We start from the raw sequence: 15,383 nt of genomic DNA, 5'->3' as shown, positions 1-15,383 counted from the left end.
TGGTGGGCCCCGAGAATCATCTGGTGGGCCCCGAGAATCATCTGGTGGGCCCCGAGAATCATCTGGTGGGCCCCGAGAATCATCTGGTGGGCCCCGAGAATCATCTGGTGGGCCCCGAGAATCATCTGGTGGGCCCCAGGAATCATCTGGTGGGCCCCGAGAATCATCTGGTGGGCCCCAAGAATCATCTGGTGGGCCCCAAGAATCATCTGGTGGGCTCCAGGAATCATCTGGTGGGCCCCAAGAATCATCTGGTGGGCTCCAAGAATCATCTGGTGGGCCCCGAGAATCATCTGGTGGGCCCCAAGAATCATCTGGTGGGCTCCGAGAATCATCTGGTGGGCTCCAGGAATCATCTGGTGGGCCCCGAGAATCATCTGGTGGGCCCCGAGAATCATCTGGTGGGCCCCGAGAATCATCTGGTGGGCTCCAGGAATCATCTGGTGGGCCCCGAGAATCATCTGGTGGGCTCCAGGAATCATCTGGTGGGCCCCGAGAATCATCTGGTGGGCTCCAGGAATCATCTGGTGGGCTCCAGGAATCATCTGGTGGGCTCCAGGAATCATTTGGTGGGTCCCAAGAATCATCTGGTGGGCTCCAGGAATCATCTGGTGGCCCTAAGAATCATCTGGTGGGCCCCAAGAATCATCTGGTGGGCTCTGAGAATCATCTGGTGGGTCCCGAGAATCATCTGGTGGGCTCTGAGAATCATCTGGTGGGCTCTGAGAATCATCTGGTGGGCCCCGAGAATCATCTGGTGGGCTCTGAGAATCATCTGGTGGGTCCCGAGAATCATCTGGTGGGCCCCGAGAATCATCTGGTGGGCCCCGAGAATCATCTGGTGGGCACCGAGAATCATCTGGTGGGCTCCAGGAATCATCTGGTGGGCCCCAAGAATCATCTGGTGGGCTCCAAGAATCATCTGGTGGGCTCTGAGAATCATCTGGTGGGCTCTGAGAATCATCTGGTGGGCCCCAAGAATCATCTGGTGGGCTCTGAGAATCATCTGGTGGGTCCCGAGAATCATCTGGTGGGCCCCGAGAATCATCTGGTGGGCTCTGAGAATCATCTGGTGGGTCCCGAGAATCATCTGGTGGGCCCCGAGAATCATCTGGTGGGCCCCGAGAATCATCTGGTGGGCACCGAGAATCATCTGGTGGGCTCCAGGAATCATCTGGTGGGCCCCAAGAATCATCTGGTGGGCTCCAGGAATCATCTGGTGGGTCCCAGGAATCATCTGGTGGGTCCCAGGAATCATCTGGTGGGCCCCAGGAATCATCTGGTGGGCCCTGAGAATCATCTGGTGGGCTCCAGGAATCATCTGGTGGGCTCCAAGAATCATCTGGTGGGCTCCAAGAATCATCTGGTGGGTCCCAGGAATCATCTGGTGGGCCCTGAGAATCATCTGGTGGGCCCTGAGAATCATCTGGTGGGCCCCAGGAATCATCTGGTGGGTCCCAAGAATCATCTGGTGGGCCCCGAGAATCATCTGGTGGGCCCCGAGAATCATCTGGTGGGCTCCAGGAATCATCTGGTGGGTCCCGAGAATCATCTGGTGGGCTCTGAGAATCATCTGGTGGGCCCCAGGAATCATCTGGTGGGCCCTGAGAATCATCTGGTGGCCCCGAGAATCATCTGGTGGGCTCTGAGAATCATCTGGTGGGTCCCGAGAATCATCTGGTGGGCCCCGAGAATCATCTGGTGGGCCCCGAGAATCATCTGGTGGGCACCGAGAATCATCTGGTGGGCTCCAGGAATCATCTGGTGGGCCCCAAGAATCATCTGGTGGGCTCCAAGAATCATCTGGTGGGCCCCAAGAATCATCTGGTGGGCTCTGAGAATCATCTGGTGGGCTCTGAGAATCATCTGGTGGGCCCCAAGAATCATCTGGTGGGCTCTGAGAATCATCTGGTGGGTCCCGAGAATCATCTGGTGGGCCCCGAGAATCATCTGGTGGGCTCTGAGAATCATCTGGTGGGCTCCAGGAATCATCTGGTGGGTCCCGAGAATCATCTGGTGGGCTCTGAGAATCATCTGGTGGGCCCCAGGAATCATCTGGTGGGCCCTGAGAATCATCTGGTGGCCCCGAGAATCATCTGGTGGGCTCTGAGAATCATCTGGTGGGTCCCGAGAATCATCTGGTGGGCCCCGAGAATCATCTGGTGGGCCCCGAGAATCATCTGGTGGGCACCGAGAATCATCTGGTGGGCTCCAGGAATCATCTGGTGGGCCCCAAGAATCATCTGGTGGGCTCCAAGAATCATCTGGTGGGCCCCAAGAATCATCTGGTGGGCTCTGAGAATCATCTGGTGGGCTCTGAGAATCATCTGGTGGGCCCCAAGAATCATCTGGTGGGCTCTGAGAATCATCTGGTGGGTCCCGAGAATCATCTGGTGGGCCCCAAGAATCATCTGGTGGGCCCCAAGAATCATCTGGTGGGCCCCAAGAATCATCTGGTGGGCCCCGAGAATCATCTGGTGGGCTCTGAGAATCATCTGGTGGGCTCTGAGAATCATCTGGTGGGCCCCAAGAATCATCTGGTGGGCTCTGAGAATCATCTGGTGGGTCCCGAGAATCATCTGGTGGGCCCCGAGAATCATCTGGTGGGCTCTGAGAATCATCTGGTGGGTCCCGAGAATCATCTGGTGGGCCCCGAGAATCATCTGGTGGGCCCCGAGAATCATCTGGTGGGCACCGAGAATCATCTGGTGGGCACCGAGAATCATCTGGTGGGCCCCAAGAATCATCTGGTGGGCCCCAGGAATCATCTGGTGGGTCCCAGGAATCATCTGGTGGGTCCCAGGAATCATCTGGTGGGCCCCAGGAATCATCTGGTGGGCCCTGAGAATCATCTGGTGGGCTCCAGGAATCATCTGGTGGGCTCCAAGAATCATCTGGTGGGCTCCAAGAATCATCTGGTGGGTCCCAGGAATCATCTGGTGGGCCCTGAGAATCATCTGGTGGGCCCTGAGAATCATCTGGTGGGCCCCAGGAATCATCTGGTGGGTCCCAAGAATCATCTGGTGGGCCCCGAGAATCATCTGGTGGGCCCCGAGAATCATCTGGTGGGCTCCAGGAATCATCTGGTGGGTCCCGAGAATCATCTGGTGGGCTCTGAGAATCATCTGGTGGGTCCCAGGAATCATCTGGTGGGCCCTGAGAATCATCTGGTGGGCTCCAAGAATCATCTGGTGGGTCCCAGGAATCATCTGGTGGGCCCTGAGAATCATCTGGTGGGCCCTGAGAATCATCTGGTGGGCTCCAAGAATCATCTGGTGGGTCCCAGGAATCATCTGGTGGGCCCTGAGAATCATCTGGTGGGCTCCAAGAATCATCTGGTGGGTCCCAGGAATCATCTGGTGGGCCCTGAGAATCATCTGGTGGGCCCTGAGAATCATCTGGTGGGCCCCAGGAATCATCTGGTGGGTCCCAAGAATCATCTGGTGGGCCCCGAGAATCATCTGGTGGGCTCCGAGAATCATCTGGTGGGCTCCAGGAATCATCTGGTGGGTCCCGAGAATCATCTGGTGGCCCCGGCACCTCAGCCAGACACTGCTGATCCCCGTGTCAGTCACATGGATGCTCCTAATATAGAAGGGCTCCGCTCACACTGACGACGTCTCGCAGACTATCACTTCCAACCAGTAATGAGATGCGTCAGATTATCGCCCCATAATTAGGGCCCGCGCTCTCTATCATTAACCCTGCAGGTTCCGAGCACAGACCTTTGGATTTGCGGATGCTCCCGGTCTCCGACATGCTCAGGTTACTGACGGACACCAGTTCGGAGTCGGGCTCGTCCAATCCGTTTGCGTTCCACTCCCCTGATTGGCTGCCCTGGTCCCAGGCGTCATGGAGATCGTCCTCGGAGCTCATGGCCGCTCCGGTGGTCGTCAGTTCCAGTGTCAGACCTTTATCATTGGTGGTCACGTCATGGTAGGTGAGGGGCGAGTTATTGGCTATTGTGCTGTCCATGGAGGCGGCGTAATTCATCATGAGGGAAACCTCGTCATCCTGAGTCAGCAACGTCTGCCGAAACACAAGACACCAGTGTTATATCCCCTCCCCCGGCCTGGACAGGGGGACAATGTATTCCTTCTCCTTACAGGGTGGGAGGTCGCACACGGCGCTCTGGAAGCTTCACCTATAGAAGTCTATGCAGGGAGGTCGCCCGAGTACATTCCCATAGCAAGGGGATACGGGTGACTGCTGGGGTGGATTATAAGAGTCCGAAAGTGCACTGTGGTGAATAGAGAACATGTCTGACCCCACGGGTGCACCGAGGAGACGCAGCAGTGGTTATAGGGCCAGCAACTAAGGGGTCAATCATACTGACATCATTAGAATTACATTCATCATATACTGTGATGTCATACTGCACCAGGGGTCTATGTGTGTGTATTATCCTGTACTGTGACATCACTGTGTGTATTATCCTGTACTGTGACATCACTGTGTGTATTATCTCTGTACTGTGACATCACTGTGTGTATTATCCTGTACTGTGACATCACTGTGTGTATTATCCTGTACTGTGACATCACTGTGTGTATTATCCTGTACTGTGACATCACTGTGTGTATTATCCTGTACTGTGACATCACTGTGTGTATTATCCTGTACTGTGACATCACTGTGTGTATTATCCTGTACTGTGACATCACTGTGTGTATTATCCTGTACTGTGACATCACTGTGTGTATTATCCTGTACTGTGACATCACTGTGTGTATTATCCTGTACTGTGACATCACTGTGTGTATTATCTCTGTACTGTGACATCACTGTGTGTATTATCCTGTACTGTGACATCACTGTGTGTATTATCCTGTACTGTGACATCACTGTGTGTATTATCCTGTACTGTGACATCACTGTGTGTATTATCCTGTACTGTGACATCACTGTGTGTATTATCCTGTACTGTGACATCACTGTGTGTATTATCTCTGTACTGTGACATCACTGTGTGTATTATCCTGTACTGTGACATCACTGTGTGTATTATCCTGTACTGTGACATCACTGTGTGTATTATCCTGTACTGTGACATCACTGTGTGTATTATCCTGTACTGTGACATCACTGTGTGTATTATCCTGTACTGTGACATCACTATGTGTATTATCTCTGTACTGTGACATCACTGTGTGTATTATCCTGTACTGTGACATCACTGTGTGTATTATCCTGTACTGTGACATCACTGTGTGTATTATCCTGTACTGTGACATCACTGTGTGTATTATCTCTGTACTGTGACATCACTGTGTGTATTATCCTGTACTGTGACATCACTGTGTGTATTATCCCTGTACTGTGACATCACTGTGTGTATTATCCCTGTACTGTGACATCACTGTGTGTATTATCCTGTACTGTGACATCACTGTGTGTATTATCCTGTACTGTGACATCACTGTGTATTATCCCTGTACTGTGACATCACTGTGTGTATTATCCTGTACTGTGACATCACTGTGTGTATTATCCTGTACTGTGACATCACTGTGTGTATTATCCTGTACTGTGACATCACTGTGTGTATTATCTCTGTACTGTGACATCACTGTGTATTATCCCTGTACTGTGACATCACTGTGTGTATTATCCTGTACTGTGACATCACTGTGTGTATTATCTCTGTACTGTGACATCACTGTGTGTATTATCTCCGTACTGTGACATCACTGTGTGTATTATCCCTGTACTGTGACATCACTGTGTGTATTATCTCCGTACTGTGACATCACTGTGTGTATTATCCTGTACTGTGACATCACTGTGTGTATTATCTCTGTACTGTGACATCACTGTGTGTATTATCTCCGTACTGTGACATCACTGTGTGTATTATCCTGTACTGTGACATCACTGTGTGTATTATCCTGTACTGTGACATCACTGTGTGTATTATCTCTGTACTGTGACATCACTGTGTATTATCCCTGTACTGTGACATCACTGTGTGTATTATCCTGTACTGTGACATCACTGTGTGTATTATCTCTGTACTGTGACATCACTGTGTGTATTATCTCCGTACTGTGACATCACTGTGTGTATTATCCCTGTACTGTGACATCACTGTGTGTATTATCTCCGTACTGTGACATCACTGTGTGTATTATCCTGTACTGTGACATCACTGTGTGTATTATCTCTGTACTGTGACATCACTGTGTGTATTATCTCCGTACTGTGACATCACTGTGTGTATTATCCTGTACTGTGACATCACTGTGTGTATTACCCTGTACGGCCCATGACTATTATGGCTTTAGGGGCCCGGACCGTCCTGAGTCCCGCGTTCAGACAACCATCTGTATGGAGAGAAGCTGTAGGTCCGCACCAGACTCCGGTCACCTATGTGGCTCAGGTGGGTGTGGACGCCATTTACGTTGCGTAGACCCGAGCAGCAGGCGCTCACCTTGGAGATTCCTGATATAATGAGCGTGCTCTTCTTCCGAGGAGACTTCAGGGACTGTCTAGAGGACTCTCTCAGTTGTCTTATGGCAACTTCTGCAACTGGGTCGGAGCCGTTCAGCATCAGGAGCTCTGGATCCGAGACAACAACAAAGAACATGAGAAACTTTGTGGAAAACATAAGAAGTCGGAAAGAGGAGGGCAGGACTGTGAAGGGTTACCTGTGTCGGAGGAGGAGAGCGCCTTGCTGACCACACCAGTCTGGGAAGGAATGGCTTGTACTGAGAAGTCCCGCTCAATGACTTTTATTTTAGGGGGAGTCCTTGCGGGTGAATCTGTGAAGATAAAGGGGGAGGGGGGGGTTACAGGCTGATCTGCAGGGGGGCCGGGCGTCAGACCCTTCCATCAATTCATCTGTTCTAAGGAAAGCTTGTCCATTGCTAAAGCCGGAAGAACCTGCGACTGTCCTGAGGAGACGGGACTAGGACCCCTTAATACAAACCCTGCGACTGTCCTGAGGAGACGGGACCAGGACCCCTTAATACAAACCCTGCGAATGTCCTGAGACGGGACTAGGAGAACCCCTTAATACAAACCCTGCGAATGTCCTGAGACGGGACCAGGAGAACCCCTTAATACAAACCCTGCGAATGTCCTGAGACGGGACCAGGAGAACTCCTCAATACAAAACCCTGCGACTCTCCGGGGAACTACAACTCCCAGCATGCCTGAGCGCCCTGTGCCTATGGAGGAATGCTGCCTGTTATATGCGGACAGGAGTGTCTGTGCTCGGCCTCTTCTGATTGGCCGCTGTGTACGAGCCCCGGACACTCGCCGTCAGCGCAGACAAGCGCTACCTAATTATTATATGGGCGACGTACCCGAGGCCTTGTCCGTGTAGGCGGCCGCCAGGCCCTTGCCCTCTCCCCGTGGTTTGGAGGTGACAGAGGTGACGGTGGTGACGACGGTCCCACAAGGCATCACCGTCCGGTCCTTCTCCACTTTCTTGGCAGGGACCGGGACTGACCAGGACTTCAGTTCATTCGGCTCCACAAACAGGAACTGGAATGGATAATACGGATCGTAAGTCACCGGCGGCACGTCACCATGGCAACGCCCGGGCCTTTAAATCACCAAAGTCCAAACTTAAAGGGCTAGTCCTCCTTGGATGACACCAGGGAACCTCTGCTAGAAGGTCCCGCAGGGTGATCCAGGGGTGAATATAGTTATTGGGGTCACTACCAGGTACCTACCTGAGCGCTGATGGACCCAGACAAGGGGCTGTTAGGGGTCAGCGGGTAACTCTGCCTCCCTGAGGGGTTCTTCCTGAATAGATCCAGGGGCACCGTAGCGCAGGCCAATGGAGGACCTATAGTGAGAACAAAGCCATTAGGGGAGGGCTGCTCGGGGATGTCGGCCATGACCCGGGTAGCCCTGGCCTTATAGGAAGGGTTTAGGACTAAGGTACAGTTAGGTTTGTGCTGCTGTCACACAATGGCGGTGATGGGCTGGGGTTTGTGCCTGGAAGGGGAAGCTCACAGGCTGCAGATATGCTATAGAAGTTTCTAGGACTGTCTTATTCCTGGGGGCAGAGGCTGGGGACTCAGGGGATGCGGGGGGGGGGGCAGAGGCTGGGGACTCAGGGGATGGGGGGGCAGAGGCTGGGGACTCGGGATGGGGGGGGCAGGGGCTGGGGACTCGGGGGATGCGGGGGGGGGGGCAGGTGCTGGGGACTCAGGGGATGCGGGGGGGGGGGGGGCAGAGGCTGGGGACTCAGGGGATGCGGGGGGGGGGGGGCAGAGGCTGGGGACTCGGGAAGGGGGGGGCAGAGGCTGGGGACTCGGGGGATGCGGGGGGGGGGGCAGGGGCTGGGGACTCGGGGGATGCGGGGGGGGGGCAGAGGCTGGGGACTCGGGGGATGCGGGGGGGGGGGGGCAGAGGCTGGGGACTCGGGGGATGCGGGGGGGGGGCAGGGGCTGGGGACTCGGGGGATGCGGGGGGGGGGCAGGGGCTGGGGACTCAGGGGATGGGGGGGCAGAGGCTGGGGACTCAGGGGATGCGGGGGGGGGGCAGAGGCTGGGGACTCGGGGGATGCGGGGGGGGGGCAGAGGCTGGGGACTCAGGGGATGGGGGGGCAGAGGCTGGGGACTCGGGAAGGGGGGGGCAGAGGCTGGGGACTCAGGGGATGCGGGGGGGGGGGGGGGGCAGAGGCTGGGGACTCAGGGGATGCGGGGGGGGGGGGGCAGAGGCTGGGGACTCGGGAAGGGGGGGGCAGAGGCTGGGGACTCGGGAAGGGGGGGGCAGAGGCTGGAGACTCAGGGGATGGGGGGGGCAGAGGCTGGGGACTCGGGGGATGCGGGGGGGGGCAGAGGCTGGGGACTCAGGGGATGCGGGGGGGGGGCAGAGGCTGGGGACTCAGGGGATGCGGGGGGGCAGAGGCTGGGGACTCAGGGGATGCGGGGGGGGGGCAGAGGCTGGGGACTCAGGGGATGCGGGGGGGGGGGCAGAGGCTGGGGACTCGGGGGATGCGGGGGGGGGGGGCAGAGGCTGGGGACTCGGGGGATGCGGGGGGGGGGCAGAGGCTGGGGACTCGGGGGATGCGGGGGGGGTGGGGCAGAGGCTGGGGACTCGGGGGATGCGGGGGGGGCAGAGGCTGGGGACTCGGGGGATGCGGGGGGGTGGGGCAGAGGCTGGGGACTCGGGGGATGCGGGGGGGGGGGCAGAGGCTGGGGACTCGGGGGATGCGGGGGGGGTGGGGCAGAGGCTGGGGACTCGGGGGATGCGGGGGGGGGGGGCAGAGGCTGGGGACTCGGGGGATGCGGGGGGGGGCAGAGGCTGGGGACTCGGGGGATGCGGGGGGGTGGGGCAGAGGCTGGGGACTCGGGGGATGCGGGGGGGGCAGAGGCTGGGGACTCGGGGGATGCGGGGGGGGGGGCAGAGGCTGGGGACTCGGGGGATGCGGGGGGGGTGGGGCAGAGGCTGGGGACTCGGGGGATGCGGGGGGGGGGGCAGAGGCTGGGGACTCAGGGGATGCGGGGGGGGGGGCAGAGGCTGGGGACTCAGGGGATGCGGGGGGGGGGGGGGAGGGGGCAGAGGCTGGAGACTCGGGAAGGGGGGGGGGGAGGGGGCAGAGGCTGGAGACTCGGGAAGGGGGGGGGCAGAGGCTGGGGACTCGGGGGATGCGGGGGGGGGGGGCAGAGGCTGGGGACTCAGGGGATGGGGGGGCAGAGGCTGGGGACTCGGGAAGGGGGGGGACAGAGGCTGGGGACTCAGGGGATGCGGGGGGGGGCAGAGGCTGGGGACTCAGGGGATTCGGGAAGGGGGGGGGGGCAGAGGCTGGAGACTTGGGAAGGGGGGGGGGAGGGGGGCAGAGGCCGGGGACTCGGGAAGGGGGGGGCAGAGGCTGGGGACTCAGGAAGGTGGGGGGGGAGGGGGGCAGAGGCCGGGGACTCGGGAAGGGGGGGGGCAGAGGCTGGGGACTCAGGAAGGTGGGGGGGGAGGGGGGCAGAGGCCGGGGACTCAGGGGATTCGGGAGGGGGGGCAGAGGCTGGAGACTTGGGAAGGGGGGGGCAGAGGCCCGGGACTTACTCCCATCAGGTCTCCCAGGGTCAGAGATCAGCAGCTGCAGTTCTCGGGATTTTGCATTCAGTTCACTGCAAGAAAAGAGAAAAAGATGGAGGAGATAATGAGCGAGTGCAGAGCGATAACACGGAGGCGGCCATACTGCTGGACTAATAGCAAGTGAGCGATCCTCAACAACCCGCAGCAGGTTACAGGATGGTTTACACAACCTGGGGTACGGACTGCACCGGCTGACCCCATAAAGGGAGTGAGCTGGGACTGAGCTGTTATATGGACACTAGTATACAGTATATGGTAGTATATGGACACTAGTATACAGTATATGGTATTATATGGACACTAGTATACAGTATATGGTAGTATATGGACACTAGTATACAGTATATGGTAGTATATGGACACTAGTATACAGTATATGGTAGTATATGGACACTAGTATACAGTATATGGTAGTATATGGACACTAGTATACAGTATATGGTAGTATATGGACACTAGTATACAGTATATGGTAGTATATGGACACTAGTATACAGTATATGGTAGTATATGGACACTAGTATACAGTATATGGTAGTATATGGACACTAGTATACAGTATATGGTAGTATATGGACACTAGTATACAGTATATGGTAGTATATGGACACTAGTATACAGTATATGGTAGTACATGGACACTAGTATACAGTATATGGTAGTACATGGACACTAGTATACAGTATATGGTATTACATGGACACTAGTATACAGTATATGGTATTACATGGACACTAGTATACAGTATATGGTAGTATATGGACACTAGTATACAGTATATGGTAGTATATGGACACTAGTATACAGTATATGGTAGTATATGGACACTAGTATACAGTATATGGTAGTATATGGACACTAGTATACAGTATATGGTATTATATGGACACTAGTATACAGTATATGGTATTATATGGACACTAGTATACAGTATATGGTAGTATATGGGCACTAGTATACAGTATATGGTAGTATATGGGCACTAGTATACAGTATATGGTATTATATGGACACTAGTATACAGTATATGGTAGTATATGGACACTAGTATACAGTATATGGTATTATATGGACACTAGTATACAGTATATGGTAGTATATGGGCACTAGTATACAGTATATGGTATTATATGGACACTAGTATACAGTATATGGTAGTATATGGACACTAGTATACAGTATATGGCAGTACATGGACACTAGTATACAGTATATGGTATTACATGGACACTAGTATACAGTATATGGTATTACATGGACACTAGTATACAGTATATGGTATTACATGGACACTAGTATACAGTATATGGTAGTATATGGACACTAGTATACAGTATATGGTATTATATGGACACTAGTATACAGTATATGGTAGTATATGGACACTAGTATACAGTATATGGTAGTACATGGACACTAGTATACAGTATATGGTAGTATATGGACACTAGTATACAGTATATGGTAGTATATGGACACTAGTATACAGTATATGGTAGTATATGGACACTAGTATACAGTATATGGTAGTATATGGACACTAGTATACAGTATATGGTAGTATATGGACACTAGTATACAGTATATGGTAGTATATGGACACTAGTATACAGTATATGGTAGTATATGGACACTAGTATACAGTATATGGTAGTATATGGACACTAGTATACAGTATATGGTATTACATGGACACTAGTATACAGTATATGGTATTACATGGACACTAGTATACAGTATATGGTAGTATATGGACACTAGTATACAGTATATGGTAGTATATGGACACTAGTATACAGTATATGGTAGTATATGGACACTAGTATACAGTATATGGTAGTATATGGACACTAGTATACAGTATATGGTATTACATGGACACTAGTATACAGTATATGGTATTACATGGACACTAGTATACAGTATATGGTAGTATATGGGCACTAGTATACAGTATATGGTATTACATGGACACTAGTATACAGTATATGGTATTACATGGACACTAGTATACAGTATATGGTATTATATGGGCACTAGTATACAGTATATGGTATTACATGGACACTAGTATACAGTATATGGTATTACATGGACACTAGTATACAGTATATGGTATTACATGGACACTAGTATACAGTATATGGTAGTATATGGACACTAGTATACAGTATATGGTATTACATGGACACTAGTATACAGTATATGGTATTACATGGACACTAGTATACAGTATATGGTATTACATGGACACTAGTATACAGTATATGGTAGTATATGGACACTAGTATACAGTATATGGTATTACATGGACACTAGTATACAGTATATGGTATTACATGGACACTAGTATACAGTATATGGTATTACATGGACACTAGTATACAGTATATGGTATTACATGGACACTAGTATACAGTATATGGTAGTACATGGACACTAGTATACAGTATATGGTATTATATGGGCACTAGTATACAGTATATGGTATTATATGGGCACTAGTATACAGTATATGGTATTACATGGACACTAGTATACAGTATATGGTATTACATGGACACTAGTATACAGTATATGGTATTACATGGACACTAGTATACAGTATATGGTATTATATGGACACTAGTATACAGTATATGGTATTATATGGGCACTAGTATACAGTATATGGTATTACATGGACACTAGTATACAGTATATGGTATTACATGGACACTAGTATACAGTATATGGTATTACATGGACACTAGTATACAGTATATGGTATTACATGGACACTAGTATACAGTATATGGTAGTACATGGACACTAGTATACAGTATATGGTATTATATGGGCACTAGTATACAGTATATGGGCCCAGATATACATGATATTATTATTATACGGACCCCGTTCTGCACCCCCATGTATACACTTCTCTCCAGAGACCCCTCCCCCCTGTATAATTCTACAGCCGCAGTGTTATAGTGACAGACTGGCAATCCCAGACAGGTGACGTCAGCGGGAACACTCCAGCTATTATATATCCAGCGAGACCCCCCCCCCCCCCCCCCAATCCATATACAGTCCTATACTGAACGTGCCGACATGAGCATCAAAGCGGAGGTCACACATGGACGGGCAGACTCTATATGTAACCGGATTACGAGAGATTACCAATACCATGGGGGCTATTTGTAGAAGGCGGCCTCCATTGTGCGGCTCTGCCCTCCTACAGTGCTGGCCTGAAATACTCTGTGCTGCTGTTTGAGAGGTTCTGGGCGTGCAGGGGATAATCCTGACTGTAGTGAGGTGCTCAGACAGGCCGGACATGTCTGTGACTGGACTGTCAGCAATGCCATGGGGTCTATTTGTAGAAGGCGGCCTCCATTGTGCGGCTCTGCCCTCGCTCACAGCTTTGGGGTGTCACATACAGTCAGCGGAGCACCGGCGCGGCACACAAAGTGTTAACCATGGTCCAGACACAAAATCTGAACAAACCAAAGAGCTGACGCTTCGTCCAGGTCAGTGACATCCATCAGCGGCACAAACCTCCTGAGCTGTGGGATCGTTACAATGTGTCAGGGCAGGGATGGATACTTAAAGGAATATTCCTGTCTGGCTCAGTGTATAACTCCGCCCTCATCAGCTGTGGGTGTGGCTATACACTGGACAGCCAATCGGTGCTTAGGGGAGCTGGCAGTGGGACAGGAGTGGACAGAACATCGATTAATAAGCCTGGACAATCCCTTTAAGGGCCAGGCTCGCCTGTCGCAGGATCGCTTCGCCTTTGTTGCTATAACTATATTACAGTTGGGGACTATGAAATGGGGTTTTAGGCCCCCAGAATATCCCTTTAAGCTCACATCGACCGGACGCAATTGTACCAAACCCTCAGCTGTGACAAGTATTAGGTCTGCGGAGGTTTCCAGGATCTGGATTTTCCTATTCTATAGGGCTGTCAGTCACCCCGACCCCAAAAAGTACTTAGAAGAAACTTGTATGGTTAGAGTCCCCCCTAATGCGGCCCGTGGAGGGAGAAACGTTCCTGACTTTTCCCTCTTTCCATCCAAAACTTTGTCTCAACGGAAACCTTAAAGGGATGAGACTCCTAGAAGTGACCCCACACCGGGCCTGGTGGGAACCATTAGTACGGCCTTATGTATTATTCAGATTCCTGGGATGTTGCCGCTACCCCCCCGAGACCCCCACACATATCTGTCATGTCCTATATACGGTGCCGGTCCCGGGGGGGGGGGTCTGGACTGCGCCTCTGTCCTACACAACGACCATAGACCGGCCCAGCTGGCTGATAACAGCGAGCAATAGACGCAGACACGCGGCCCCACTCATTATCTGCTGCAGACATTAATAGGATTCATCAGTAAAGTGTCGGGCCCCCCGATTATAGTGGGGGGCACTTACTGGATCCTTCCTCCTGCTGCTGACAGACTCCTCCCTACTACTGTCAATCAGTGACAAGTGGGCGGAGTCTGAGCAGAGCACAGTGCACTATGAGGCACCTGATTAAAGGGGTTTTACAGTCAATGTCCAGGAGTAGAGTAAAATAAAAGGCAACCCTCTCCCCCCCGCGGCCCCCGCTGCATCGTCACTCACCCCATCCCGTGTCTGTACTGACTGCTCCAGAAGTGATGTCACCGCTGTGATGTCACCAGGAATATGTCACCAGTACCCGACATGTGGCCCCTGAGGCCAGTGACTGGTCAGAGCGGTCACTTCTGGGGCAGTCCGGTCCTGTATATTATTAGTCAGACCTCGCTCTGTATGACCCCCATCTATCCCAATAACACGGGCGAGCGTTTCGGAAGCGCCATCACCCCCGTTATACTTACAAGACAAAGTCCTCCTCCCAGCTGGGGCTCGCGCCCTGTTGTATGGCCGCCGTTGTGAACCTCTGGACGGGGTCATTGAGCTGCGCCAAGCAAATCACCATCCCTGCCAGGAGATCAAAGACATAAAGGGACACTCTAGGCATAGGTTATATGTCCGGCCTAGTGCGGGGCCTGAGGGGGCAGAGCATGACAAGTATCGGGGGATGGACAAGGCTGCACTACTGAGACAGTGATGACATCACACACTAGGGATGTACACACATACACCGATACCTATGGGGGATATATTATATAGGGGGTCTGAGGTCGGGGCACCTCCTTAGCCTGTGCTATGAGCCTTCTAATAATTACCTGAGGTGTCGAGATTTCCTGTCAGCGCTGCTTTGACGTTGCGAACTTGAAGCTTTAGCTCATGGGCTCGGGGTGGCTTCGGAGGGCAGATGACTGGAGAATGGACACCAGGAATATTCTAGAAATGGAGAATAATGAGAGTTTTAC

General features: G+C 52.4%; 1 protein-coding gene across 3 annotated transcripts in view; it reads right to left on the bottom strand.

The window, feature by feature from the left end:
* Positions 1-15,383, bottom strand: part of C2CD2 (C2 calcium dependent domain containing 2) — a 66,401-nt gene that overhangs the window by 7,978 nt on the left and 43,040 nt on the right. For all 3 annotated transcript variants that reach the window (XM_075261328.1, XM_075261326.1, XM_075261327.1), the window contains exons 7-14: positions 15,237-15,354; positions 14,886-14,988; positions 10,015-10,079; positions 7,680-7,795; positions 7,308-7,488; positions 6,648-6,761; positions 6,431-6,558; positions 3,726-4,029 (exon numbers count right to left, since the gene is read on the bottom strand). In XM_075261328.1, the coding sequence (XP_075117429.1) occupies positions 3,726-4,029; positions 6,431-6,558; positions 6,648-6,761; positions 7,308-7,488; positions 7,680-7,795; positions 10,015-10,079; positions 14,886-14,988; positions 15,237-15,354 (1,129 nt within the window). The remainder of the gene's footprint in view (positions 1-3,725; positions 4,030-6,430; positions 6,559-6,647; positions 6,762-7,307; positions 7,489-7,679; positions 7,796-10,014; positions 10,080-14,885; positions 14,989-15,236; positions 15,355-15,383) is intronic.

Source organism: Leptodactylus fuscus, unplaced genomic scaffold (genome assembly GCF_031893055.1).
Source record: "Leptodactylus fuscus isolate aLepFus1 unplaced genomic scaffold, aLepFus1.hap2 HAP2_SCAFFOLD_112, whole genome shotgun sequence".
Taxonomy (NCBI): domain Eukaryota; kingdom Metazoa; phylum Chordata; class Amphibia; order Anura; family Leptodactylidae; genus Leptodactylus; species Leptodactylus fuscus.
Note: the sequence above shows the minus strand (reverse complement) of the source record. Positions and strands in the feature narration are given on the sequence as shown.